Raw genomic sequence first — 27,934 nt, forward strand, 5'->3', positions numbered from 1 at the left:
AGGTTACAATTTCCCTAAACTTAAAAGTAAAGAGTGGCATTATCGACTAGAAATGCCAAGGAGTATGAACAGTTTTCCCACCACAGATTACCTGTAAAATGCTAGTAATAAAATGATGGCTAGAGAGAGAGAAATGAAAATGAAGGGCACTGAACCACAGCTGCCTGAGGAAGGCTATGAAAGGAAAGCCACTCTGTCTGCTATGGCTCATCTTTTAGATGAAAAGCATGGCTGTTTTGTACTACAAGAAGAAGAAGAAAAAAAAAAAAAAAAAAAGACAGTACATTTCTGGATTATGAAAATATTTACTCTGCTCTGATCAAATGAACCATACTGTATTTGACTGACCAGCCAAGATCAAAGTGTTAACTATCCTGATGCCTACAGGGTGAAAATAGCATGAGATCCAGTCTGGATAAGCTTATGGATATGAAGTGCATTTGTCTTTCAAAACAATATACTTTCACTGTTCTCTCTCACGTTTTATAGAGGTTTATTCTGGATGGATAAAAACACATAACACTGACTAGAGAATTGCCGAGATGCTGTAATACATATATTATGCCAACTGAAAAAAATACTTTTAAAATTTAATATACTTGAATTTTCGAAAACTTGTGAACAATTCTGAGCCCTGTTGACAACCATAAAAAAACACAATTATTTTGACTACATTGGTTATTATACCAATATAGACTTTCCAATTGGTTTCCCCAAGCAATGCAGTAAACAAACCCAAACCAAAAAAAATAAAGTGCACATAATATATCTTAAACAACAGATAGAACAATTACAATACAGAAAGCAAAGTCTAAACATAAGATGAAATTCACACCATGCATCTCCCAACAAATAACAATACACTAAAATCTGTTAGCTCATGGTTGATTAAAAAAAAAAAAAAAATTAATTTTATAGAACTTTATAGGAACTAACGTTTACTTAATGTGATATCTTATAATATTAAAGTTTCAAAACTGAACTACTGTATATACAGCGGGCATATGGTATAGTAATATCTTTACAAAATGTATTAAGGAAATAATCTTTGCAACATTAACCATGCATATCAGTTCTAAACAGATATGTATTATGTTGGGAAAAACCTTCAAATAAAAAATACACTACATGAAACCAACCTCAGTATTATCTACATACAAAATTAAATTTATAAGGCAAAACAGCATATAACTCAAAGAAAATAATACATAAATAAAATCTCTGTACAGCACAGTTTTATTTTGAATTTGGAATTCCAGGTCCTCTGGCTTGTTCAACAGGCACAAGTAAAGTAGCAGTTGGGCACTTGTTTCTGTCCCATTTCCAGTAGTAATGTTCTTCTGTTTTGCTGCTCAGTTTGAACAGGAAAGTAAGGAAGGAAAAAAAAAAAAAACTCACAGATGTCAAGTATAATTTCTTCAACTTCAGTAGGCACAAATATAAGGAGAAAAGTTTTATGATGCAAGTCCCAGCAGGAAGCCTCCCACAAATCCACCAGACAGCACAATATTCTTCTTTACAAACTCTGTTGACTGAAAGAAAACATTTTATTAAAGCACTGTCCAAAATAAACACATTAACAATGATTAGACATTACTTGTCTAATGAAAATTACAGATGGAAAACATGTATATAAACTAACTTCAGGAAGTAAGTGTTTTAGCGCTACTGGCAGCATTCATTGCTATAGTAAGACATGGCTGTCTGTTGTGTATGTATCTTGACAGCACAAGGGAAGAAGGGAGTAATTTTTTGAAGTTCTTCAGAACAGTTTCTATAATAAATTTTCAATAGACATCATGCTAACTTGTAACTGCCTGCTACTAAATCAGCAAAAATGCTATAGAGAAGCAGGAAACAGAGTTTTGAACAGTGCGTCTTATTCATGAAGAATTAATTTGATTAAAAATGAAAGCTCTGCTTGCAGGATTTCAACCAATATGCAATTCATGCGCATAGAAGGTACAACCATATCCATATAAGACAGTTACTTAATACAGTTCCTATTAAAATCAGTTTATGAGGATAAAAGATATACTCAAAGCACTTTCTGGACACATTTATTGAAAAAAAATTAAATAGTACCCCTGCGATGGTGCCCTGTCCGGGGGATTGTTCCTGTCTTGTGCACAGTGTTTCCAGGAATAGGGTCCAGTTCCCCACAGCCCTTTTCAGGTTTAAGTCTTATTAGAAAATATTAGGCATTAAAATATCTCTAATGCGCATTTTAAAAAATGCATGATATGTTATATGTGCTATATTCTAAGGTATAATTAGCCAATATGAGGTAAATTGGATGATTTAATTGTGTGATGAGGGCAAACAGACTAATTTGGACCTCAACAGAAAGTCACATGTGTACTGTGGGAATTCCAGTGATTACCACAAAACAAAATAACTAATTGGGTAGGTTTTTGAAAATAATTACAGTAATTAGTAAATAAAAATATTTAAAATAATTTGTGTAATGTGGTTTCTGCACATTTTTTTACCTTAAAAATATTACAGAATATTACACCTTTTTAATAAAGTCCAAGTGGCAAGACATGCATACTGTTTATATATTATAAACTATTATCACTAGGTATTAAACATGCATGATTTACAGTATCCATCATTAGAAATATTAATGACAATAAAGAGAAACATGCACCCTTTCTCAGAGCTATATAGATAAATAGATTTTCTTTGTTGATATTAATTTATGCGTTTGTCTTAAAGGTGCCTAATACTTTACATACAGTCCTTACCTCTTCAATAAAGCTGTTGATCTCTGGAGCTGCTTTGTTCGCCTTCTTTTTAAGGTGTTTTTTTGCCTTATTGACATCTTTTTCTACTTTCTTCCAATCAACCTGCACATACCCACTGTGATTTGCAATCTGCAATGATAGCACAAAATTACTGGAGGGTGAAAATGAAACATGACATACTGTATCAATTAACCAAATAACACACATTTAGTAAAAAGATGCAACTATTAACTATCCATCCATCCATTTTCTAACCCGCTGAATCCGAATAGGGTCACGGGGGTCTGCTGGAGCCAATCCCAGCCAACACAGGGCACAAGGCAGGAACCAATCCTGGGCAGGGTGCCAACCCACCACAGGACACACACAAACACACCCACACACCAAGCACACACTAGGGCCAATTCAGAATCGCCAATCCACCTAACCTGCATGTCTTTGGATTGTGGGAGGAAACCGGAGCGCCCGGCGGAAACCCACGCAGACACGGGGAGAACATGCAAACTCCACGCAGGGAGGACCCGGGAAGTGAACCCGGGTCTCCTAACTGCGAGGCAGCAGCGCTACCACTGCGCCACCGTGCCGCCCAACTATTAACTAAGTTTAATAAATTTAGCAAAGTATTGCTGATATAGCCACAGTGCACATAGTACTGTACAAACGGATTAACTATAGAACTTGTTTGCTTGATGCATTACAGACTGCATGCTTCCAGTCAGTTTATTTACCACTGTCTTGCTTCAGTGTTTTTATATACTAAAATGGTATGACCAGTATAATTTTGGTGTATAAATACAGAGAATACTGTGCTTCATCCTTCCAACTTTGATGATTATTGGTAGAAAACTATATATTACAGGTAGTGGCCAATCCTGGCCTTGCAGAGCTAGAGTAGACTTTTGCTTCTGCTATTTTTTTTATGTGAAACAAATTATTGCCATAATTTCTGTGTAGGCCTGGGTAAAAATATTTGTTATTTTTCATTTTAACAATTCAGTACTGATTCTTAAAGTCTCAAGATCGATTTTGTGAATCTCTATCCTGCTCAGTTACTAAATGTATATTTTTGCTTACCTTCGTTTTTGGTGTCTGATCCAGTAGATGGCGTTAATGCGCCTGTTAAGGCTTTCAATGTAAAAAGCACTTTACTGCTTGGCATAACATGATGTGTACTCCTCTTACACACTTAATTCAGATGTGTGGATTCCAACAGTGCATTGGTAAAGAACAATTGGATAAAAGCAAAGCCATATGTAAGCTGTGCAACTCAGACGTTAATCATTGTTGTAACGCAAGAAATTTGAGAAATAATTTATCCCAATTGCCACCATAAATGTAATCTCAGTCGACATCCAAACAAGTAAGAGTTTAAATAATCTGCACTACAGACGATGGGTAGCTCCACACTTCCATTTATTTCGCTCTGTGCCCAAATAAATAACAAATTACATTATCTGTAAAGGCAAGATACCCTACAACGTGCCTCACCCAGCCAAGCAAATGGGCAGTTGTTGGAATTTTCAGCATAGCCTTCGATGCAAAGGTGAGCATGTGCTCAAAGCAGCCAACTTGAAGTAGCTCCATAATAACAGCGTTATCAGTCACGATGGTCGGTTCTATTTCTATTATGTTCCATTCATTTAATGTATCTGTCAACAAGTATCAGCTCTAGATCCTCGTTTTAAAATGCTTCCTTTTTGTCTGAAGACTGACAGGACACTTTCGAGACTGATTAACATGACTGCTACACATGAGCAACTTAAGATATGTGTAACTTGTACAATTATAGAAAGACAAGAGTCTTCCCACTTTAATTTTGATTAATTCAAGGTTATTTTAAATGTCCAATAAGGAAATCAATTTAGCAGCTGATTTTTGTCTACATGAAGAATAGGTTATTGAATAACATTTATTATTTAAGGAGTAATATTTGATTATTTTATAATAATGTTATTCACAGGATGATACAGATGTTCTATAAAGTAGATGCCATTGCATTATATTAAAATAAGAAGCCCCCATAATATGTGTGGACTCTCATGTGGGAGATTAAGGGTGATACGGATTTAATGATAGTATTGGTCATTTTGTATCAATAGATATTTTTTAATTGCTAATATTTATCTAGTCCTGGGTATGATATTAAACTGCATCCAGCTCCAGCAAGGGTCTACATAAGTGTCCAGTTTGTGAATTCTGACCACAGAGTTCTTTCTCCTACTAGGAGAAAGAGGCTGGACCTGGCCAGACTTCAAGATCAGGATGTTTCTAATAAATCTGCATGAAGTTTGTGTGAGGAACTTGCAGACTCTGAAGGTTGCTGAGGGTTATGTTGGTGTTGCCGGTGCTCCCAGAAGGAGGTGTTGCACCTCACAAGAGCATCCTGGATATTACTGAGAGGAGTCGCAGCGCATGGTTTGATGGCAATTCTGTGCTGTACCGGGAACTGAGAATGATGGCCGTAGGGCCTTTGAAGTCAGATAAGGAGGCATTTGTTAGGAGAATCTGTGAGCAAATAACACACCATCTATGGTCTAGTGACCTACACTCTGCTTACAGAGAAATCTAAGCATTACACACATCCAGATCTGATCCCCTGAGAGTCTCAGTCAGAGCAGGTGATGGAATTGTTCTTATGGATGTTGCTGCAGTTGTGACCCACTGGGCTGGCTACTTTGAACAGCTGTTTAAGGATGATCCTCCGGCTAGGACGTTGGACTTCTCTAGATCTATGGTTCTTCAGGTTAATCTCACTGAGATTATGCAGGTGGTGAACCAGCTGAGGGTGGAGAAGGCTGTGGTATCCGGGGTGAACTTCTCCAGGCTGGTGGGAAGGCTGCCCTCCTGGCATTGCAAGCGATCTTTGTTTCCATTTGGGAGACAGGCATCATCCCAACTGACTGGAAAATGGGACTTGTCGCCCCTATCTGGAAAGGAAAGAGTGATCACTTCGATTTCAACAACTAAAGGGGGATAACGCTGCTCTCATTACCAGATAAGGTCCTCCCTAGGTTCGCCCTCAATACGATCTGTGATCACTTGCTTACCTACCAGTGACCATAGCAGTCTGATTTAAGGCCTAAGAAGTCTACCATTGACTGCATCCTAGCACTGAGGGCTCTCATCAAGTACAAATCCAAATATTGGTAAGGTTTCCTTGCAGACTTAGTTGATTCTCATAAATCATTTAACTCAGTTGATCGAGCTGTCCTGAGGGACATCCTCTGTGGGATCCCGACTAAGTTGCAGGATATCATGGCCAATCTGTACACTGATACTGCGAGTGGTATGCAAAGTGGGGTCAGAACCTCTGCATTTTTCCCAGTTCATTCTGGGTTTCGTCTGGAGTTTGTTCTTGCTTGTACCTTCTTCAATGCTTGCATGGACTGGGTGAGCCATCTGTTGGTGAAGAAAGATCATCATTGACCTTGACTTTGCTAACAATGCTGTGGTCTTTGCGGAATGAATGGGAGGCTCCGATTGGGGCTCATGAGAGACTGAGTGAGGAGTCCGAGCGTCTGGGATTGCGAGTATCCTGGATAAAAACCAAGATCAATGCATGACATCTTCGACACAGCCATCAGCAGTGTGTTTGTCTGCAGAAACATAGACAACCTCTTCCAAAGTTTTACTTACCTCAGCAGTGACATTCATGTCTCTGGTGACACTTCCTATGAAGTCAGTAGACAAATTGGGAGAGTATAGAGGGGTCATGAGGTCGCTGGAAAGGGGTGTGTGGCATTCCCAATATCTGTGCAAAAGGGCAAAGGTCCAAGTCTTTAGTCCTGGTGCTTCCTATTTTTGGTATATGGTTGTGAGACATGGACACTAGCCAGTGACCTGAGATGAAGACTGGACTCCTTCCGTACTGTGTCTCTTTGGAGAATCCTTGGGTACTGATGGTTTGACCAAGTGTTGAACGAATGGCTGCTAAGGGAGTTCTGAATGAGGCACATTACCTGCATTGTGAGGGAGCATCAGTTACAACACTATGGACATGTGCACCATTCCCTTAGGGTGATCCGGCTCACAGGGTCCTCATTGTTGAGGACCCAAACAACTGGACCAGGCAAAAGGGACGCCCATGTAACACCTGGCTGTGGCAGATAGATGGTCATTTCATTGATGGGTGTGGCAACGTCCTGTAATAGCGCATGCTCCCCAACCTGACCTGACCTAATATCTGGATACTACTACTCTTATCATTTTATTAGAAAAGCACAGATGCTGCATTCCAGACAAAGCCCAGTCATGACGAAGCTGATATTAAGAGTGTCTAGCAGCGTCTTTTTAAGCCAAGGAGTTGTGTTCCATGCCTGACAAAATGGGTAATGTCAGTCTGTCTTACACTTTCCTAAATAGCTATACATGTTCAATTGCCACTGTGGTGCATTATCTACCATGTATGGGGTTACTGGAAATTAATTTGCATCAAACCCTTATGTCTTATGTTTCTAGAACATCTACTTAATATTCCAGATTACTGTTAATATAATGTACATATGCAGTTCTAAAAATAATTATTCAACATAAACTGAATTAGGGCTGGGCGATATATCAAAAATTTATCGTTACCGAAATTTATGACTCTCATCGACGTCATTTTGCCCATGTCGGTAAATTCGGTATTTTAAAAAAAAAAGAAAAGGCATGTGCAGGTTGGCGATGTTCATGTCCCTTTAAGACGCTGTGCTACGTTACAGACTTGACGGGGTGGAGTCACATGACTCTACTACCTGTAACAAGACGAGACAGGGGTGAACAAATGGAGGACGATTTAAATGTTGAAGCAGCAGCGACGAAGGTAGAGCTGGTGGAGGAGGAAGAGGAGACGCTTGTTAACAAAAAAAATGCATCATCAATCGTTTGGCAACATTTTGGATTCAACAAGGATGATATTGATCAAAAAATTGTTAAATGTAAACTCTGCAAAAAGACTGTTGCGTCAAGTCAAGGTAACACAACCAACCTCTTCCACCACCTGCAGCACAACCATGTGATTCAATTCGAAGACATAAAAAAAGCTCAAAGCGAGAAGAGATTAGGAGGACCAGCAAAACGTCTTCCTCCACCAGGCAGCGGTCAATAACCGAAGCATTTGCTAGTACTCAACTATATGAGCGAACTTCAAAAAGATGGCAAGAAATCACAAATGCTATAGGCTACCACATAGCAAAAGACATGGCTCCTATTGCTACAGTGGAACGCAACGGGTTCAGACACTTCATGAAAATAATTGACAAGAGATACGAACTCCCATCACGAAAATATTTTTCAAAACTATCATTCCCAGCATGTACAGCACAGAGAGGAAAAAGGTTGCTGCTGAATTGAGATATGTTAAGCACGTTGCAGCCACATCCGATCTCTGGTCCAGCCGCACAATGGAGCCGTATATTAGTCTCACAGTTCATTACATCGACAACAAATGGGAGCTGCGTACCAGAGTGCTCGAGACGGCCTATTTTCCATCTGATCACACGGGGGAGATGGTTGGACAGGGGTTGAGAGCGATGCTGTCTGCATGGGACATCAGTGAAGAGGACCTTGTTGCTATAACAACTGACAACGGCCCAAATATTGTGAAAGCTGTCAAGCTCAATAAATGGACACGGATGCAATGTTTTGGGCACAGGCTGCACCTGGCAGTCGGTAAGTGTGTACATCTTAATATATTTGGGTGGTGACATCTGGTGTGTTTTAAAGTGACTTTAATTCTGTGTGTCATATTCAAAATTGAAAGTATTAATGTTTGAATAATGTTTATATAGGCATAAAATACTTAAGACTGCTGAGCAGCAGTGTATCCAGAAAGTTTTACAGAAGACTTATTGTGAGCCAGTGTTGATCATGTTGTGCTGTGAAATGTAGCAAAATACATGATTTTTAAAATGTTTTATTACTGTGCCAACCCTTTTTAATTTTGTAAATATGGTCTGAGAGGTCTTATTTAATTCTTACTTTATTTTGCTTGCTTTATTTGAGAATTAGACCATGAATTGGGGTGATGTTGGGTGTGAAGATTTGGATAGATATGCTACCTCAAGGCCTTAGCAGAGATAGGCCTTTGTCCATGATGGCATTACATTTGCACAATCATTGTTTACTTTGTGAATAGCCAATGTGAAACATATTTATTATTAAACTATTTTGTTTACAAGGGATACACATTTTTTAGAGAGCATGGTTACATATTGTATCCTACACTTTTTATTTTGTTCAGTTAATAAATCTTAACCACTAAAAGTACTTACTACTATTGTCTTCATTTATTTTCAGTGACATTTTACAGTCCTTTAAAGTGGTAATAATATAATTGCAATGAATAGGTCTAGGGGGAATAATATTATCAAAATAACTGGAGGAACTATGCTGCCTGCCACAGCCCCATCAAATGAAAAAAAAAAAAGTTTGTTTTTTTGGCACTTGGGGTGGTTATCGTCCATTTATCGTTATCGAGGTTAACTGCTCAATTTATCGTGATATTGATTTTAGGCCATATCGCCCATGTTTAAACTGAATCAAACAAAAAGTATAGAAACTGTGAAAAATGTTTAGTTTTTAACTATGAGTTCTTCCTAAAAATTGACATAAATGTGTTTTACTTAAATCTGTCTAATAGCTTAAAATCTTCCGATATTAATCCAGTATCTGCAGCATATGCTTAAATGAAATGTTTGGGTCAGATACCTCGTGAAGCATATCATTTGAATACAAGGCATTCAAATTTTAATACCCAAAACCCACAATCTATTACATAAACAGCAGCAAAAAAATGACAGCCTTGCCTTGTGTTATCACTCAGAAGAAAAAAAAAAGCAAGTGTATATCATTTGTATCAGCCAAGATTTCACAAATGGAGTTTAGCAGTTTTTTTTTCCAGGATATGGTTTCCTAAATAAATGCTTTGTCATAAATAAACAAACAATCTAACAATGCTATCAAATGTTTTTTTTTTTTTGCAACCAGTTGTTTTAATACAGTTTGACTCAAAAACATGAAAAACATGTAGGCACTGACATATACTGTAGATGTCTGCACCTCTTCACCCAACATCACACATCCCATGATAAAGGAAGCACAGAGCTAGCTTTGACTTATTTTGCATTCTGCGCATGGAAATGACAATAATCTTTGCAGAGTTTACTGAACGTCAATAGGTAATGAAACCTCATGCCCTTTCTGAATTAAATCTAGGGGTATTTTATAAATAATTTGGGTAATTAACCTTTTACCACATCAGACTAGTGAACAGTGACTTACTCTCATCAGCAGCAGAAGAAAAATACAAATTATGTACTGTATACATTCAATTTCCATTCTTTAAAAAAAAAAAAAAAAAATTGTTCATTTATGTTTGGATGAAACAAGTACACATATGCATATTAGATGGTTTTATTAAATTTTACATAGAAAAAAGAAAATGACCATACTTTTACCTATTACCTATTCATAAACCAGTACTAAAGTTACTAACCATCATTTGCTACTATTATTGTCAGCACTGTTGATTAATACCATAATGCAATGCACTTTGCTCTTTTAGGTTTTCAGTGCCCTTAATACAATCACCAGTGACACTCTTGCCTATTTCTGGCTTTCTGCTGCCACTGTAAGGGAAATCTCTGTTATCTTTGCTATACAGTTGAGGTCAGTCAATCATTATCCAACCCGCTATATCCTAACACAGGGTCACGGGGATCTGCTGGAGCCAATCCCAGCCCACCGAAGGGCACACACACTAGGGACAATTTAGGATCGCCAATGCACCTAACCCACATGTCTTTGGACTGTGGGAGGAAACTGGAGCACCTGGAGGAAACCCACACAGACATGGGGAGAACATGCAAACTCCACGCAGGGAGGACCCGGGAAGCAAACCTCTTTACTGCAAGGCAGCAGCGCTATCAATGCACCATTGTGCCGCCCCTACAGTTGAGATATGTATTTCTATTTAGAGCCAACCTAACTTTCTTTTTTTCTTGGTTGGTAGACTGATCCATTTAATTGTTATGGGCTATTATGTTGTTGGTGGTGTGTCATCTTTGTTGTTTGCAGAAGGTTTCATAGTAGCTGATCATTCAACAAAGCAGTTCATTTTATAATTGAAAATATTTACAGTACACTGTCAGTAAGAGCAGGCACACAATGAGAAAAACTAGTAAAACAAACGCGACAAGATAAATTTAAAGCATTAAAGCTGTGTATTAGTAAGAATTTGATGGTCATCCATATTAAATTGTTACTATTATCATGTAATTTTAATGTACACTTAGCAAAAAATTACAGCAATTCAAAATTGACAGAATTAATTTTTAATTAATCCTCTTATTTTTGGCAAATTTTGCGGAGCTGGAAGATTACATGGACCACAATGTGCCCTTTAGAATGTCTACTAGCATGACAGAAAGGGTTAACGATTTATTCCAAGTTTTATGCTGATGTACTTGATGGCTGGTACTGAGACAATGGAATGTCAGGTTTCAGATGTGTGGCATGTTTGCACTGTGATGCATTTCTTTTTTCCCCCCTATTTCTTGCCCGCTTGCTGTGTGCTCTCACATGCTCTCTCTTGCGATGCCACCCTATGGTACAGCAGACACAAAATGGGTTATAACATAGCTGGCTCTTGCTCATTTCTGTTTCTTTCTTTAACCATTTCAATTCAACATGTGAAAAAGGGAATAAAGTAAATGTGGACTTTAAATTGTGCACAAGGTGAACTTTATTGAACATGACAAAATCAATTTACATAATGCAGACTACAATAGTTATTAGTTAACTCACATGTGCACTCAACTCCCATACAATAAATGCCAAGAAGTAACTGAACTGTAAAAGGAAGGACTACACTTACAAATATTGATCATTACTTTGTTGAGGAATTCTGCATACTCTGAAATCAAAGGACACTTCTGCATACCACTACAACACATTTAAAACTGCCGTAACTGTGTCAAGTTAAGTTATGAGATGAGGAAGTGTGCATTCAAATTACTTAACAGAAGAAAGAAAGAAAAAAAAACTAAAGTACTATAACAACATGAAAAGCACTCATGGGCTCCAAGGACACTTACAGTACATTCAGAAAGCTGCTCTCCAGTAGTAACTAAGTTAAAGAAAACATTAAGAGCACAAACCCTTTGGCTTTAAACTCAATGTTTTAAAAATGAAAAGGTTTTGCTTTATGAAAACTAAAATATTGATCAATAAACCACTCAACATACTTATAAGCATAAAAAGCAGCCCAACTGCAACTAACACCATTAGTGCTTATAATGATTAAAGAAGAAAGTGCTTACTGACATCAATAACTCTTAGAAATGACGATAAACAAGCTTATTGTGCTCACCATATTATGTCCCGAGTCTGAGAAAGTTCTGACACTTCTTTCCTTACTTTGCCCATTCTACACACTAAAGTATACTTTATTTCTACTTAATTTTCTCACTTCCTGATTATAATCAAACTGTCTCTTCCATATATATGTTATAAAAGGTGCAACAGCCAGTGTGTAAGAACACTCACTTTATTTATAAGTTCTGATCATGTGTATCACTAAAGTGCTCAAAATTATAAGGACCAGTTTCAGAAGGGTTCCAAAACCCATTTTAACTGAAAAGGTGGGTGGTTGCTTACTTGCTTTTTTATACTTTATTTGATTCAGTTGTGCAAATATGATTTATAGTGAGACTATTTTTTTGTCAGTTGTCTGGGCATTCCAGGTGACACATCATTTTCAGACTTGAATAGAGTGTCTCATCTTTAGACAGAACATGCCCCTGTTTGGTGGGCCAAGAACATAAATTATTAAGTATTCATATCATTTGGGAAATACAATCACCTAATGTTCTAAACTGCTAGGTTTAAGGTCCACTGCAAAATTTATAGGATTTTACATTTCTGAATAGATTGCCAATGCTAAGATTCAGAAATGTGACACATTTGCTTTATTTCAGCTATCTAAAAACAGTCAGAATCCTTTATGAATATAAACAATATCTACCACTCACTTTATATTGAAGTAGTTCCAGTTCTACCTTGTCCAGCTTCAGTTCACTTGTAGCACTCATCACCTCTAATTGGGCGATGGCTGCCTACCAACACGGTATTTAAAATATCCTACTTATTTAAAAACAAGTTAAACCAATCTACTGATGAATAAAGTATCAATTATGAAAACAAGAAAATAATACACAGTGCCTCACTAACAATTCCCAATTACAAACAAAAAACAAACATATTTAAATTACAAATCCTACATACATGCACAGCATAGGGAAAATTAATGGACAGGTTAATGTTAGATAAATTGTTGGATTGTTTCTGGCAAAGCCAGTAATTTATTTTGGTTGTGTCCCTGTTATACTTTCCTCATCATTCTCTGTATAAAAGGGAATCATAACCAATAGATATAGAAAGTAAATGAACTGGGTCGCCCTGCGGTGGGCTGGCACCCTGCCCGGGGATTTGTTCCTGCCTTGCGCCCTGTGTTGACTGGGATTGGCTCCAGCAGATCCCCGTGACCCTGTGTTAGGATATAGCGGGTTGGATAATGACTGACTGACTAAACTGGGTCCATTTTAAGAAACAGAATATTACGATTTATTGACAGCATTAAGGATTACAGAAATATGCTAATGATTTATATATAGACATAAAAGAAACACAGGATGTTCTTTGTTTGGAGATATTCTGGATTTTCTAGATTTTATAAGCTTTTTTTTTTATTCAATGTTGCGTTTGTGGCATTTTAGCATGAATTTAGAGTCAGCTTACCTTTGTTCCAGGTGAGCAAGAACTAAATTGTTGGGATGCTGCAACTTCAGGCTCACTGTCTACAGTTAGTTAAAGCATGTAAAATTTACTAGTTTACTTGATATAGTTAATTATGGGTTTGTTAAATAGTAGCAATTAAAAATGAGAAAAAATGTCTTTAGATGGCTCTTTACTAGTTATTGGGAAGAGTTCAAATTTATTGTCACAATTAAAAGCAGTTTTCCAATACTAAGCTTTTAATGATGACAATCAATGTTGTGTGGAATTGCATGTTGTGACTCTAGGTTCAAGTAATAGTGTCTTTGGAACATTACAGCTGAAACGAAATCCATAATGCTACTTCCGTTACAAGTCACCTCTATATAAACCAAGTCTTGTCTTCACAATGGTTAAATCTTTAATTGGCCAATAATGCAGTTTGAGTGCAGTTAGAAATACACCACTAGTTATGCAACCTAAGACCTACTTGCAGTTGAATTAATTCTCCCAATAACACTTCACCTTGGCATTTGGGGGGGAAGGTTCCCTTATCTGTTTGATTTAATATTAATTATAATTGATCATTTCTTGTGTTTTTTTGGATTTAATACAGTTTTACACCAATAATATATATAATTTACAGGTAGCCAGCACATAGATTTCGCTTATTATAAAGCAAAATTAAATTAATCTTGGTTACGTTTATATTTTATACCTTCAGCAATACTATTTTTTCCTCAATAGAGTACTGTGTATCTAGAGAATTTCTAAATGTTCTTGCCTGGGGTTTTCAATGACCATTAGTATCTAATCAACGGAAATTCTATTACATTCTTAGGTCCTTTTCACACCTTGGAAATGCACCAAATGTTGGTGCTTTCTGTTCTTCCCCATACTTCAGTGTTTTAAGGAGATTATGTAATAAAATTTAATTGCCAATATTACCCTACTTTACCAAGTGGTTTTGGCATAATTGTTATCTTTATTTTTCTAACCCAAAATTCTGCATTGTGGCACTACAGGAATCTACAAGACCATCTGTGACACATTCTATTTTTAAAACAGGCACCAATTACTGCTGCATCCATGCCAGATGTCTTACTCATACATGGCACTGTACCTCAGCTTATAGTGAATACAATACTCCTTTCCTTATTTCTTGGTTCACTGCTCTATTTAGGTTTACAGCTAAGGAAAAAAAAAAATCACCCATCCATTTAATAAAGAGTGTTACATTTTTAACTACCAATATTCAATGCGACTTTCAGTTTAAAATTATTTCACAATTTTTAATAAAATTTCTATCTTGTACACTGAGACACTTCAGAACAGATTTTTTAAAATAATGTTTTGCTCACAATAATGTGTAACCACTTGTAATACAAACACACACACACACACACAAAAACACACAAGTCTGCACAAATCTAATTTTGACTTGATGCAATCTGTCTTAGCATAGCTAATTTTGCACTATTTAGAATATCTAATGTGATTTGTAATGTATTCCAGTGTTGCACTGTAAAAAGACACTTAACAGACCTATAAATTGATGATCGCATTTATTCTTAGCAAGACTCAAAATGCGGGTTATGTTCCTTAGTTTATTACTAGTGTGAAAATTGTATGTCTTTGCTACTTTGAATTTGTGCTATTGAGAACGTTTTCTGAAGTCTGTCAAGTTTACTTTACAATACATTAAAAAGAGTCTTCTACTCTGTAGTGCTCATTTTTAAAGACAAGTTTAGTTACTCTCAACAACACTGTACAGTAATGTGATGTTTCCACTAATAAGGGTAAACACTATCACACAATGTCAAAACAGGAAAAAGTAATATACTATCATCTTCAGTAAAAAGAACCAATGTGTGTGTTTAAATCATACAAGTATTTTTAATATTTGTGTTATGCAGGTAATTGCTTCTTTGTAAGAAAGCAATACACACTTAGTTTTTTTTTTTACAATGAAAGTCAATTGGTTTGTAAAAAATAATTTTTCTTGCTCAAACGCAAACAGAAACTAAATGTATGCTTTGTGTTGGCAGTATTTAAAACAAGACTGAATTGTACAGTAGTGACTCCACAATAGAGTCACTGCAGGTAAGGGGAGACAGGGTAAGGTTTTTTTGATTGACTTTCTTTGATAGGTTAGGTATTTACTGGACTGGACTGCAAATTTAGCTTTTGAATGAATGTACAGTTATCAATGTATACTGTAATGGCTGACTGATAGAGGGCATGCATTGTAAGTGTGAGCAAATATGTTTAAGTTTGTCACTTATTCAAATGACTGTTTTCACATCTTAATGAAAGGCAGATTGTTATTCAGTCAGATTTCTGAAATACCCAGCCTTTTAAAAAACTCTCACATGTTATTCTAGCCTGAGTAAGTCACGTGTTATAACAGTAAGTTACAGACTCATTTGAGCGACAGTAAAAATGTCTCAATTGGCAGTGGAGGTTTGTTTTGCGTTGCTCTTGATAACTTCGTTTTATGATTGCTTTAAGCTTTGTAATGCATTTATCCTTACTTCCATAAGTTGAAGCAGTTGCTTGATAGGTCATTTTCTTCTGTCAAAAAATGCATGTCAAGCCGTGCAATTTGGAATACTTCCTTAGCTGCCTGCCTGCCTGTTTCTTTGTGAATGTTAAATGACATTTAACATACACACTGTAGTTCCAAAACAAAATTTCTGTTCTTTTACACACAGTTGTAATGAAAAAATATTTTACAGGGTCTTTACTTTTGCTACATATCCAAAATCATCTTATGTATTTTATGGCTATTTCAGACACTCTGTACAACTCTGTGAGAAAAGCTGGCAAACCGGTTGGATGACTCATCTGCCAGTACATCTTAGGGTTAGTAAAGGTTAAACAGGCACACAACTGTAAAAACAGCTGACTGCTGATTTACAGGTATGTGCTCAGGCCTATTTTTAGTCAGAAAATTCAGAAAATAATACTTTTGTTCAAAACTCTTTTTATACTTTCATCAAGCGGATTTGACATAAACATCTACACAAAACATGTACTTAGAAGGACTAATTCACACTGGAGATGTTCGGCAAAGTACATCTTCTCATTGTTTTCCAGTCAATTGTATCAGGCTATTCAGGATAGCTCCTTGCATTCTGCTCCAGTATAACTGGATCACCCAGACCACAGACTCTCACAAGCAAGTTAACTCACAGGTCACAACAGTATTTATAAATGTTAACGCACAATAAATACATAGAATATCCACAACTATTGTGAAAGAAGGTTTAAGTCACAAAAAAAAATGCAATATGCAGTAAGTATTGAAGCATGAAAGTTGAAAAAGTACCACAAAAAACAGGTTTCAGAATTATATATCCTGCCATTTTTATTCTTTCCAGTAGAGTTAAAATACAAAAGGAATTGGTACATAATGGACAGATGTGACTGTATACTGCACTGAATTCACACAGTGGAAGTGTTCCAAGTAAATGAAAGTTCTCCTGTGGCACCAGAGAAAACTTGTATATGGGCTGTTAATTGATGATCCTGAAACTAGAATAAATTAAGGCTGAACACTCTTTGCTCTATAGATCCAAAGGCAAGATCAGTATGTTGCACACAAACTCTTTCCTCCAGTGCACCAAACTGAATGCAAATTATGCCACACGAAAATGAAGTTGTTAAATGACACTTTGCATGGAGTGTAGAATCTAAAAGATCAAGATATAGTGTAGGGTAAGCACCTTCTTTTTCTTCAGTGCCAAAGTGATAACAAGATGTAGTACTGATGATGCAAATGTAAGCAGGGTACCTCTATTCAGCCATCAGTAATAATACTATTACATGACAGGCACTGAACTACTTGTTCCTACAAGTGGCATTACTGCAGAAGGACTGTTTAGCACATATCATTGGGAGATCCATGAAGAAATCGTTCACTATCATACAAAACACAAAATGTGAAATGAATATACAAGCACACTACTGCCAATTTTGTGTCACAGTCAAATTTACTTGGCAGTTTCACAAACAAATTGACCTTGACATTGATTTTTACCATATATAGAATAATAATCAAGATAACAGGAGACAGACTAACCTGTATTTTGTTGTAATTGACTTCCTGCCAATGTAAGTTTTTTCTTAGTTTTTTTTGTTTAACTTCTCTACAATTTTAACACTACAAGTAAATTTCAGATTTTTGGTAGATCTGTCTTGTCACTTTTCAAGAATTGCTTAAGCCTGCTCGTAGAAAGTTACATAAATCTGCTTTAGAATATGAGACATGTCCTACCTGAAGCAAAAGAAATCCACCTCCTATTGCCGTTGCAGCAATCTTTCCAACTCTCTGAAACAGGTATCCTGCACACCTTTAAAACAAAAAGTCGTACTGAGATATTGTTTAATAATTACATGTCCCCACTATCTCTGACATTTGACCATGAGGTACTTTACAGGACAAGCTTAGCTACAATACTGCAGCTAAAAAGTTAATGCAAAGCTTTCTTTATGCTGTGATGCATGTAATTGTGGCTATTCAAACAGACAACATATCTAGCTGTGCTGCACAATCAGGCTGCTTGTGGTTGTGTTTGTGTGTCCATGTAGACAGTGCTTGTGCTCTTAGTTTTGAAGACAAATGTTTTTTCAACATGGGCTGTTGTAACATGGCATTCATGCCACTGGGAGTTACTCAATAATCACAATTACTTCAACCTTTTGGTCTTTATTAAAAAAATAAATTAACTGCTTTTACGTGTAACAATCTTCATCCAGCCCAGTTTTTATTTTTTATTATAGTTCAAATGCATATGTCACTCTGTTCCTTAAAATACTACAACACACTTTGGACTGTCAAGGAAAAACAATGACAGTACAAATAATACAGGGTATCCGAAGAACTCCAAACAACAGACTCACATACTGTAAACGGACAAATATACAAGAGGTTCACAGAAAAGGAATGGATACCTCTTTGGCTTGTAAATAACACATTAATCTGTCAGGCATTTGCTGTAATTAGAATTTATTCTTGATTGAAAAATTGACAATCAGTCCCCACATTTCAAACATTTAATTCAATTTCGTTTAAAAACAGTCTTAAGAAGTACAATGTTTTTGTAAAAATTTACAACTGCAAAATCACGAATGGCTTTGAGAATTCTCATCAGTCTCCAAATACACCATCAGCTGTCTGAATACGCCACAACATATACATTGTCATCAGTTTCTAGAAGGCTATGTTTTATCCCACTAAGTTCATTAACTGTTTAGAATTAAACTGTATGCCAACAGACCACTATATATTAAACATTTGGGCTCTGAATATATTACTGCATAACCTAGACCTGCTTAAACTGCGTAATGGGACAAGACAACAGCATGTGTGAAAAACCCCAAGCCAAATGTTATACTACTGATAATATTAACACGCTGTGCCAGATGAGAAGATGTGCTTATTCCACATATTGCATTTGGATTTTCAATCCAATATATGCTGTGTGAGTTGCACTTGCTTTGACTTTAAATAAAGTTTATGGATCAGACACTTAAAGTACACTTAAAGTAAACAGGCACTAACTTACAAAATAAATGTTTTCCACAAACACAACTAAATGTTGCTTGTAACAGAGCTCCAAGAGATGTGTCAATATTCACAACTGACACAAACTTAAAAACACTTTATCAAAAAGCATTGTTAAAACAACCAGTTTGCAATAATATAAGAAAAAAGTAAATCAATGTCATTTTAATTCACATAAGTTAAAAATTCACTGTTTCCCTTTGAAACGGTGACTTCTTTAAAACATTATTTAATACTTTTTAATAATAAAAATATTATTAATATTAATCTCATTCACATCCAACATTGAAAAATGCAATTATTAATACATAATTCATGAAGTAAACATAGACTGAATCACATAATAATATAGAATCAACACAAAGAATTTTTTTTTTTTTAAATAAAAATTTAATGGCATAGTTGACCTGAAACTTGACCTTTTTACAAAATACTACTTAAGCAAGTACAACTTGAGTTTGAATGCCTTCCTAAAAGGCAGATTGAAAAGAAGGCAATAAGAGAATGAGGCCAACGTATTAATTCTCAAAATGGTATGGCATATGAGAAACGGACGTGTCAAAGTAAAATTAAATGATCGAAACAACTATAGACTTTGAATGCACGGATAAAGACTAACTTAAATGAAATAAGCAGCTTTTAAATGAGCATACACTTATGAGCAAATGCCAACCTCAACTGTTCATCACCATCAACAACTTGATAATTACACTCTACGCAAGTGATTTACAACTTGTGCTCAATGAGCGCTACCCAGGTGTGCCGTACAGGACTGCCTGTATGAGCAGACAAAGGGAGGAAGCAGCTGGGAAAATATGTCCAAAGTGCTCATCAAGTGCTGTGTCTACGAACGACAACATTCACGCTACTTTTTTTTTGCCAGTGTCTCTGATAGTTCCACCCCTTCGGACAGTTTAGCACATGTATAGATTTAATGCTTTTGTGGCTGGTAGAATCGTGGTGTGCCTTGAGATTTTTTGGGTTTCAAAAAGTACCACCACACAAAAATGGATGGAAAGCCGAGCTCTACCTACACCTTTGCTCCTGGCACGGTAAAAAGTTCCCTGTAGCAGCAATCTCGCTTAAAAACTGACACTGTGCATTACTTGGGTGGTTATGTTGCGTACTTTGTGTAAATTAGCAAAGGTACTGCAAACTGGAATAATGGGAAATTTTATTTCTCTAAATTTTTAAAGGCAGTATATAAATATGTTACAAAATATGTATGTAATTCTTTAGGTTCACAATTAACTTTTTTGTATTATGGTTGTGTAATGTTAAAAAAAAATAATAATAATAATAACATAAAAATGCTGCCCTGACCCAAGCACTGCCTGAGGTGTTTGCCTTGTTGCCGGCCCTGGTTGCGACAATATTTTTCAATGCATTAGACAGGCCACATTAATTGCAAATATTAACGCATTAACTTTCCCAGGCTTAAAAAATATAAAATGTAATTTTAAATGAAGTAGATGCTATCATGTGTACAGAACACAAAAGGTATGCTTCCCTAAGATTCTGGGACAAACATCAGTCAAATATAAACCTGTAATGAAAAAAGTAAAACAAAAAAATGGACGAATGGTTTATAATATGATATGCATTTACAGATGTATTGTAATAGGTACTGCAATGTGTTGTCAAGGTGTACTGTCTCTATCAAGATATGTAATTATGTTTACAAGTATGTTCTTTAAGTACAATCTTTCCAATCACTTAATATGCCTATAAAAGCAAGGAAGACAATCACAGCTGGAAGGAATGATTACAAAGACCTTGGCTTGGATTTCTGCATGGGGTTGTGGGAATGACAGCTGTTAGTAAAAAAAGAATGCACAGTTTAACAATTAAGAGGGAAAATCCCCCTTCTCTTTCAATTTAGTTAAAAAGGCTGTCATTGTTGACAACTGTATCCAATTTTGGTGCAATTTAATAAATAAACACACACTATTTGTGCATGCTTTGACAGTGTGATGTTATGGCCAGTCACCTTTGATATCCAACTGTTTTAACTTGTGGTGTTTTGTAGACAAATTAGGACATTAGACATGATAGTGAGATGACTTGCTTTATAAATAATTGTATGTGTATGTATTAGAAATGGCTAGAGTTGTCCATTAATAAGTTTTTTTACTTGTGTGGTGTATGGCCGGCCGTTTATCCCGGCCAATACCCCCAAACCGCCAGGTGGAGCCCTCCCTGCAGTATGGAGGTCCCCCAAAGACCAGCAGGGCATCGTGGACATTGCACTTTTTATACGCAGCCCTGCTGGATGCCATGGGGGCCACTAGGGAATGCTGCAGGGAGGCACAACGGTTATTTACCCTATGCCCCGGAAGTACGTCCAAGTCACATGGACAAGGGGAATGATATGCTCTCGGGGTGAAGAAAAGGACTTTTTACCTGACCCGGAAGTGATACAAGATCACATGGACTGGGGATTGGGAACACTTCCAGGTCAGGGAATATAAAAGGACTATGAGAGCTCCCAGACGGAGAGCTGAGCTGGGTGGTAGGAGGGCAATGCGTCTGGGAATGGAGGATTGTATTATTGTACTTATTATTGTGCTTGTTTAGGAGTATAGTGGAGGAGAGGGTGCTTTGTGCACTTAGCAATTTAATAAAGTCAACGTTTGGACTTTTACCTGGTGTCTGTAGTCGTAGACAGGGGTTCAAGGGAGCGATAGTGCCCCTTATCTGTCACACTTGGTATGTCCAGTTCAGGGTAACAAGGAGATGTTACCTTTGCAATCATTGAGTGCGAGAAAAGTACAATCTCGGACACATGTACTTGTAAAGGACTAGTTTAACAGTACTCAGATAACCAAACCCGAATCTCTTTGGAATGTGGAAGAACAACAGGTGAATATGGATAAAAAGAAGAAGTTTTGTGATTGGGCACAGATCAGATTTAGCTTTCTACTATTTGTTGTTTTAAATATCAAAGCAACAGGCATTACTCTCCAATCAAATAACTCATATCCAACCACAGCCCAGATGAATGCAGTATGAAAGTATGGAGCCTTATGTGTAATTGGTAGACTGAGATGCCACCTATATTTCCAAGGACTTCACACATTTTGATTCTGCCAACGTGTTCAAGTAGGAACTACACACAATTCTGAAACAGCATAATCTGTTTTTTTTTATGCTACAAATAAATTGCCTGTGTAGCTTGAGGACCTAAAATCATTCAAAGAAAATCACAAAAACATGTGCTGTTATGATGCATTGCTAATCTAATGCTAAATTGAAATGAATAATGATGTATTTATGCTTAAATTAATATGTCACTTCAAATATACTTGATAAAAGCTTTAGCTTTCCATTATTCTGTATGTACTGTATATTTAGCAAAAAGTGTTAATATAACCTATTTATTAAAATTTAAATCTCAGTAGATTACTAATAATTATCTTCACTTTTGTGGTTAGGGTCTGTGTCTATGTGTATATCTATGTGTGTGTATTAATCTTAACATGAGAGTGTAGACCAATCTGGTAATGAACTTGAGTAAATTGAGGGAAATACCACAATAATATAAGTGTATAGCAAAAAAGTATCCGGAGTCAGCAGATATGCACAGCCATAGCTCACCCTGTGGCATCAGTTGAGTCTTGGGACAAACTATGAGGTTGTCTGCATAGCAGTTGTTCTGTAATGATACGCTAATTTAGTTTAACAGTGTAAGCAAGGTATAGCCTTTTGTTTTAAGGTAAAATGCCCCCAAACCATTAACACCTTTGACTCTTTCGCTGGGACTATCATCCATACATTGTTTGCATTACACTATTTCCCAATTTTAAATCTAGTTACTTGAGTAAATGGTTTAACCATTTCAACTCATCAATCTTCTCAAAAACTTTTCCTAGTGAGAGCTGCAACGTTGATTATTCAGGACACCCCTAATCCTGACTTAAAGTAGGAAGTACTTACGTTTATGCTACTAAACTGAAATTGCTGATGAATAAATTTGAGCATGTCTGAGCGTGTTTCATACAGCAATTCACGGAAGTGGTTTATTTATCAATATTTTATAAAAATACATGTGTTTGGGAGATGGTGAGTGTACAATTAAATGACTTAACATATGAAATGTTCTCTTGCATTGGTGTCTATAGAACCCCCTTACACCAGAAACTTTATTTGAATTTTGCATGAATACATGAGATTCAATTTTTTGCTCGACCAGCACAGCACACTACATAGAATAACTAACATATTAAAAAAAATATATAACTTTTTAGTGGAGTATTCCTTTAGGTCCCAAGGGATTCCTTAACTGCAAGCAAAGCAAACTGCTTTTGCTCTAGTCCACTAATGCTTTTTAATTAAACTTCTACCTTAATTAACCATGATTTTTGTTCACAGATTTTACCTTTTTTGATTTAATCAAGAAATTACAGACTGCATTTTTTAAATATAGAAATGGAGTAAGTATTTGTTTGTTAAGAAATTATAAATTAGTATCTGTTTATCTTGATTTATGATTTCTGTTTTCACATGCTGCACTTTTTTTAAAATGTTCTGATTACGTAAGTCATTGCTAATTAATGAACATAAATTGACATTGAAATAGCTTTTCCACTTTAGTCTTTAATTACATATTCAGTTATACCTATGCCAATATTTGCCTATATGCCTATAACTGTCACCATCTGAACAAAATTTAAGTGATAAAACTCCGGAGACAAAGTGAGTTAAAAAGGACAAAAAAAAATGTAAGCTCGTAATACTATGGCAAATTAACTTTATCTTTCTCTTATAAATGAAAATCTCACATAGATGCTCATTTTTAAAAACACAGAATAAGAACAGAAAAAGATCAGCTAACTAAAAGCCACATTAAACAACATTTCCAGTTATCTTCAGTCATACTCTCATTTACATAATCTAGCAAGTCAGAGGCAGTCCCGTAATGTAAAATGCCCAGCTACTCAGTCCAACTAGTACCAGCTCACTCCAACAAAATCAAATAATTTTGACTTGTCTTAATTTGTAGGTGCAAGCGCTGGGTACCTAAGCGCTAACAACCAATGAATGGTCATATGAAAGTGCAACTCAAATAATGCAGTAATTAGGAATAAGGAATACAGGTATTTTGGAACGCAAACTGAATTAAAGCTCATCTGTCTGATGTCTTGTGTTTTATGTACCACAACAGAATAGAAAAGAGAAAAGGAAAAGGGCAAAGATTATGACTTAACATTCAGTACCTGTTAACACTTCGTACAGCACAAACTCTAACAGGCAGCAAGTTATTGTTGGTCACATAAAGGAGCAAGCATTACTGTGCTAGAAGGTTGCCACATAGTTGCTAAATATGACCGGACCAGCAATTTACAGTATAAACTGACATGGTCCAACAACAGGATCAGCAATAGCAGGTGGTAAGTCTTATATACTAACAACCACAAGTAATGTGACATCAGCTTAAACAATGATACTGTATTGTTTAAAACTAAGAAGGACTAATTGTCAAACTAGTTGGAGCAAAGCCCCAGGACTTAACTTGAGAATTTCAGGTTTGAATAATCAATCATCAATAAAGTGATCTGTGCTGTCTATCCTCTAGAAATCTGCATATCACTCTTAGCATGGTTTGTAGAGAACATCATGTAAAAATTGATTCAGACTTCATTATTTTGAGCAGCTTAAGTGATATACATACCAGCCAGTTACTCCACCCATCATTATCTGTGTTGTAACCGAGTACTTCTCTGCTATAGGTCCAGAGTTGTTCCCAAAAACACGGCTCCACCACTGATGCCTTCTTGCATAATCAGTGATATCTACAACTTCATAAGAGTCTTCATCACTATCCTGTTCTTTATGTTGGGGGAAAAAAAGACAATTTTTAACTTATTAGAAAACTACTAGAAGAAAAACATATTGAAAATTCAGTAATTGAATCATTATAAATAAACAAAATTTAAAAAAAGAGAATCTTTTGTTGATTAGCAATTTTAAACTAGCCCTGTATCAGTGAACATGGGTGTGCTTGTGGGAAACATCCCTGCAGTAGTGCTGAATCCTCTGACACCCAATGACCTGAAAACTTACTTTATGTTGTTTCTAGAAAATGCATGGATGCTAGTTTAGAAATATTCATAATAAGAGTACACTTAAAAAAAAAGTTGATTCATAACTACTAAACAAGGAAATAGAAAATACAAAAAAGGGCTATATCAATATAACATCTCAAAAAAAATGTGCTTACTTACTCATCCTTTCATGTTTTACTTAACATTGGCTTTAATCATTGCTAAAATAAAGCTCCTTTATTTAATATGTATGTAGCTAACTGAAAGTTAAACAGTGTGGGGTACAGCCCAGACACAGACATGAAGACATGATGGTTTCACCACACACACGTTTATTTACAATAATATTATTTACATATAAGTGCATCAACCCAGGGCCACAGCACCAATCACCCCTTAAGTCCAGGCCTTCTCACTATGCCTGCCTGCCTGCCTGCCTGCCTGCCTGCCTGCTGCCTCTCCTCTCCTCTCCTCTCCTCTCCTCTCCTCCCCGACTCCAGCCATCAAATGAAGTGAGGCGGCCCCTTTTATATCCACCTGGATGTGCTCCAGGTGTCTTCCAGTGACCTTCCGCCGACACGCCCTTGTGTGGCGGAAGCACCAGCTGTGTACCCGGAAGCAGTCCGGGTGTCCCTATTCCTCTTCCCCCCAGCACTTCCGGGTGTGGTGGAAGTACTGAGGTCCAGGGTTTCGAAGGCAGCGGAGTGCCCCCTGGCACCTGCAGGGTTGAGCTTCCAAGCTCCCTACCCGTGGTCCCCAAAGCAACCAGGGCGGTTGCCCCCACATGGTCTGGGGAAGGCACAAGCCCTCCTCCGGTCCTCCTGGGCGTCCCAGCCGAGTCGCCTCCCCAGCCGTCTCTGACAATAGCTAATTCTTGTTTCACACTACATAAAGCTTAAGCAAGGATAGAGGGTTGATCAGAGTTTTTTAGCAGGGAGAATCAAATCTAAAGATATCTCGGTGACTTGAGAAGTATAGAATGAACAAAAACACTTCTACCAAATATGTTATAGAGAAGCTCAATAAATAAATGACATTTTTATACTGTGACAAACAACTAACCCCTCTCAAATATACATAAGAATGAGTAATAAGAAAGAAAAATAACAGAGAAAGAAACTGAACAGGAAAGAAAAACTTCTAATTGGGCAGTCATATTCGTATTGTAGTTGGTATAATGGAGCCCCAATAGAATCTCTTCATAGATTTCTGCTGAACAAGTTGTTGGCTGAAAGTTCTCAGTGTTAGTGTGTCAGGGTAAAGATGTGCAGAATTGTGCATAATGGCACTCAGTTTTGCATTCATTCTATCTCTTGCCACTAGCTTCAGGGTGTCCAGCGTGCATCCCATAACTGAGCCTGCCCATTTAATTACCTTGCTGATTCGGTGGGCCCCTCTTGATGTGATGTTGCCAGCTCAGCATATTACAGCATTGAAAAATCACACTGGCCATCATGGAGATGTAGAATATGTGAAGGATGTCACTACCCACATTGAAGGAGTGCAGTTTCACAAGAAAATTCAAGCCTGCTCTACCCTTTCATATATTGTTCCTTTCTTTTAAAAAGTCAATCAAGCCTTTCATTGATGTGGTGGACCCCCAAGTACTTTCACTCCCTAAATAGTAAGTAGTAGCCAGGCAAAGAGGCTGTTTGGTGCAGTGAAAGTCAACAACCAGGTCCTTGGTTTTCTTGATGTTATGTTCCTGGCAATTCTTTCTGCACCAACAGGCAAAGTTCTGTAGTCATTCGGGGAAGTTGCACCGGTCTTCTTCGGAATTGGCACAATGCAGGTTGTCTTCCACAGCTCGGCACTTTTTGCACCCTTATATTGCTACCCTGATTATAGACTGCACAAGTTAAAGCGCTCATATTTTATTACATGTGAACTCCCAGGCAAGAATAAAAAGCGTCAATACTTGTATCAATTCGCAACTTGACAATGCAAATTTGGAAATGGATTCAGCACTGTCCATTACTAGTGCAGCGTGTTTATTTCTGTCAAGTATGCAGCTTTTATTGACAGCATAAATGCTTGATGTCATCTGATCGATCAAAACGCTTTCGTAGCTGTCTTTAACGATGACAGGGCAAACAGAGGACAAATCATATATTTGTTTGTAATCTATTACCTTCTCTACGTTCACAGTCTGGGATACTGTGCATTTGCTATTAGACTGCACGTTTAATATACTGGTTTACATAGCTGCAAGTCCCTCTGCGGTCATGAAACAAGACAAAAATCAATGTTGACACAAATACATATTGTAGCTATAATGTACGCGATGGTAATTTGCTAACAACAGTTAATAATTGTTTATTGTGCAACGTTATTAAAAAAAGTAATCCAAGTGACGTAGAAATTGTTTTCATGTAATATGTACTTGGGCCGGAAGGAAAAAATAAAAAAATGTAACCAGTAAAAAAGTAAACACTTTTATGTTAACTAACCAGTCAGCGAATTTGCTTTTGCAGGATGCATAGTATTAACCGCCGGACGACTGTCATTCCACACGTAAATAAAACAGAAATCACATCCTACCTCCTCTGTGCGCCGCCATTTTCCCATCAATTGAGTGCCGGTGACAATAAGCGACGGTTTTAAAGCTTGTATCCCTGCAGGTGACAGGCGAGTAGCGCGGGCATACACGGATGTGACGTCACAACAAACACATAGGGGCGGTCCGCGTTGGCTGATGAATTTCATAACGCGCAGAATACGAGAGTGGCTGTCAGAAGGAGGTGTTATCAGAATGGCGCATGGTAGATCGACCGCTATTGTAGGTTACGAAGAGCCATCGTCATACATTTACATGT

General features: G+C 36.8%; 1 protein-coding gene across 2 annotated transcripts; it reads right to left on the reverse strand.

Moving 5' to 3' along the window:
* Window positions 1–476: 476 nt before the first annotated feature.
* fundc1 (FUN14 domain containing 1) lies at window positions 477–27,934 on the reverse strand. Of its 2 annotated transcripts, none has more exons than XM_039745149.1 (5): window positions 27,660–27,934; window positions 24,746–24,897; window positions 17,785–17,860; window positions 2,751–2,879; window positions 477–1,532 (listed from the first exon to the last, which is right to left on the reverse strand). In XM_039745149.1, exons 1-5 carry the CDS (start codon window positions 27,822–27,824, stop codon window positions 1,455–1,457), a joined length of 600 nt encoding a protein of 199 aa, XP_039601083.1. In that variant the 5' UTR covers window positions 27,825–27,934; the 3' UTR covers window positions 477–1,454. The 2 variants fall into 2 exon arrangements, with proteins under 2 accessions (XP_039601083.1, XP_039601084.1); XM_039745150.1 differs by having other exon boundaries at window positions 24,746–24,902; window positions 27,660–27,769.

Source organism: Polypterus senegalus, chromosome 2 (assembly GCF_016835505.1).
Source record: "Polypterus senegalus isolate Bchr_013 chromosome 2, ASM1683550v1, whole genome shotgun sequence".
Lineage (NCBI taxonomy): Eukaryota > Metazoa > Chordata > Cladistia > Polypteriformes > Polypteridae > Polypterus > Polypterus senegalus.

Bases quoted from the DNA above. Each gene is read 5' to 3' on its own strand.
- fundc1 (XM_039745149.1), bottom strand. From the start codon at position 27,824: ATGAAATTCATCAGCCAACGCGGACCGCCCCTATGTGTTTGTTGTGAC. The intron at 24,898-27,659 runs GTAGGATGTGAT...CATAAAGAACAG, and splicing joins AATGGCGGCGCACAGAGGAG to GATAGTGATGAAGACTCTTA. The intron at 2,880-17,784 runs GTAGGACATGTC...CTATCATTGCAG, and splicing joins GTGGATTTCTTTTGCTTCAG to ATTGCAAATCACAGTGGGTA.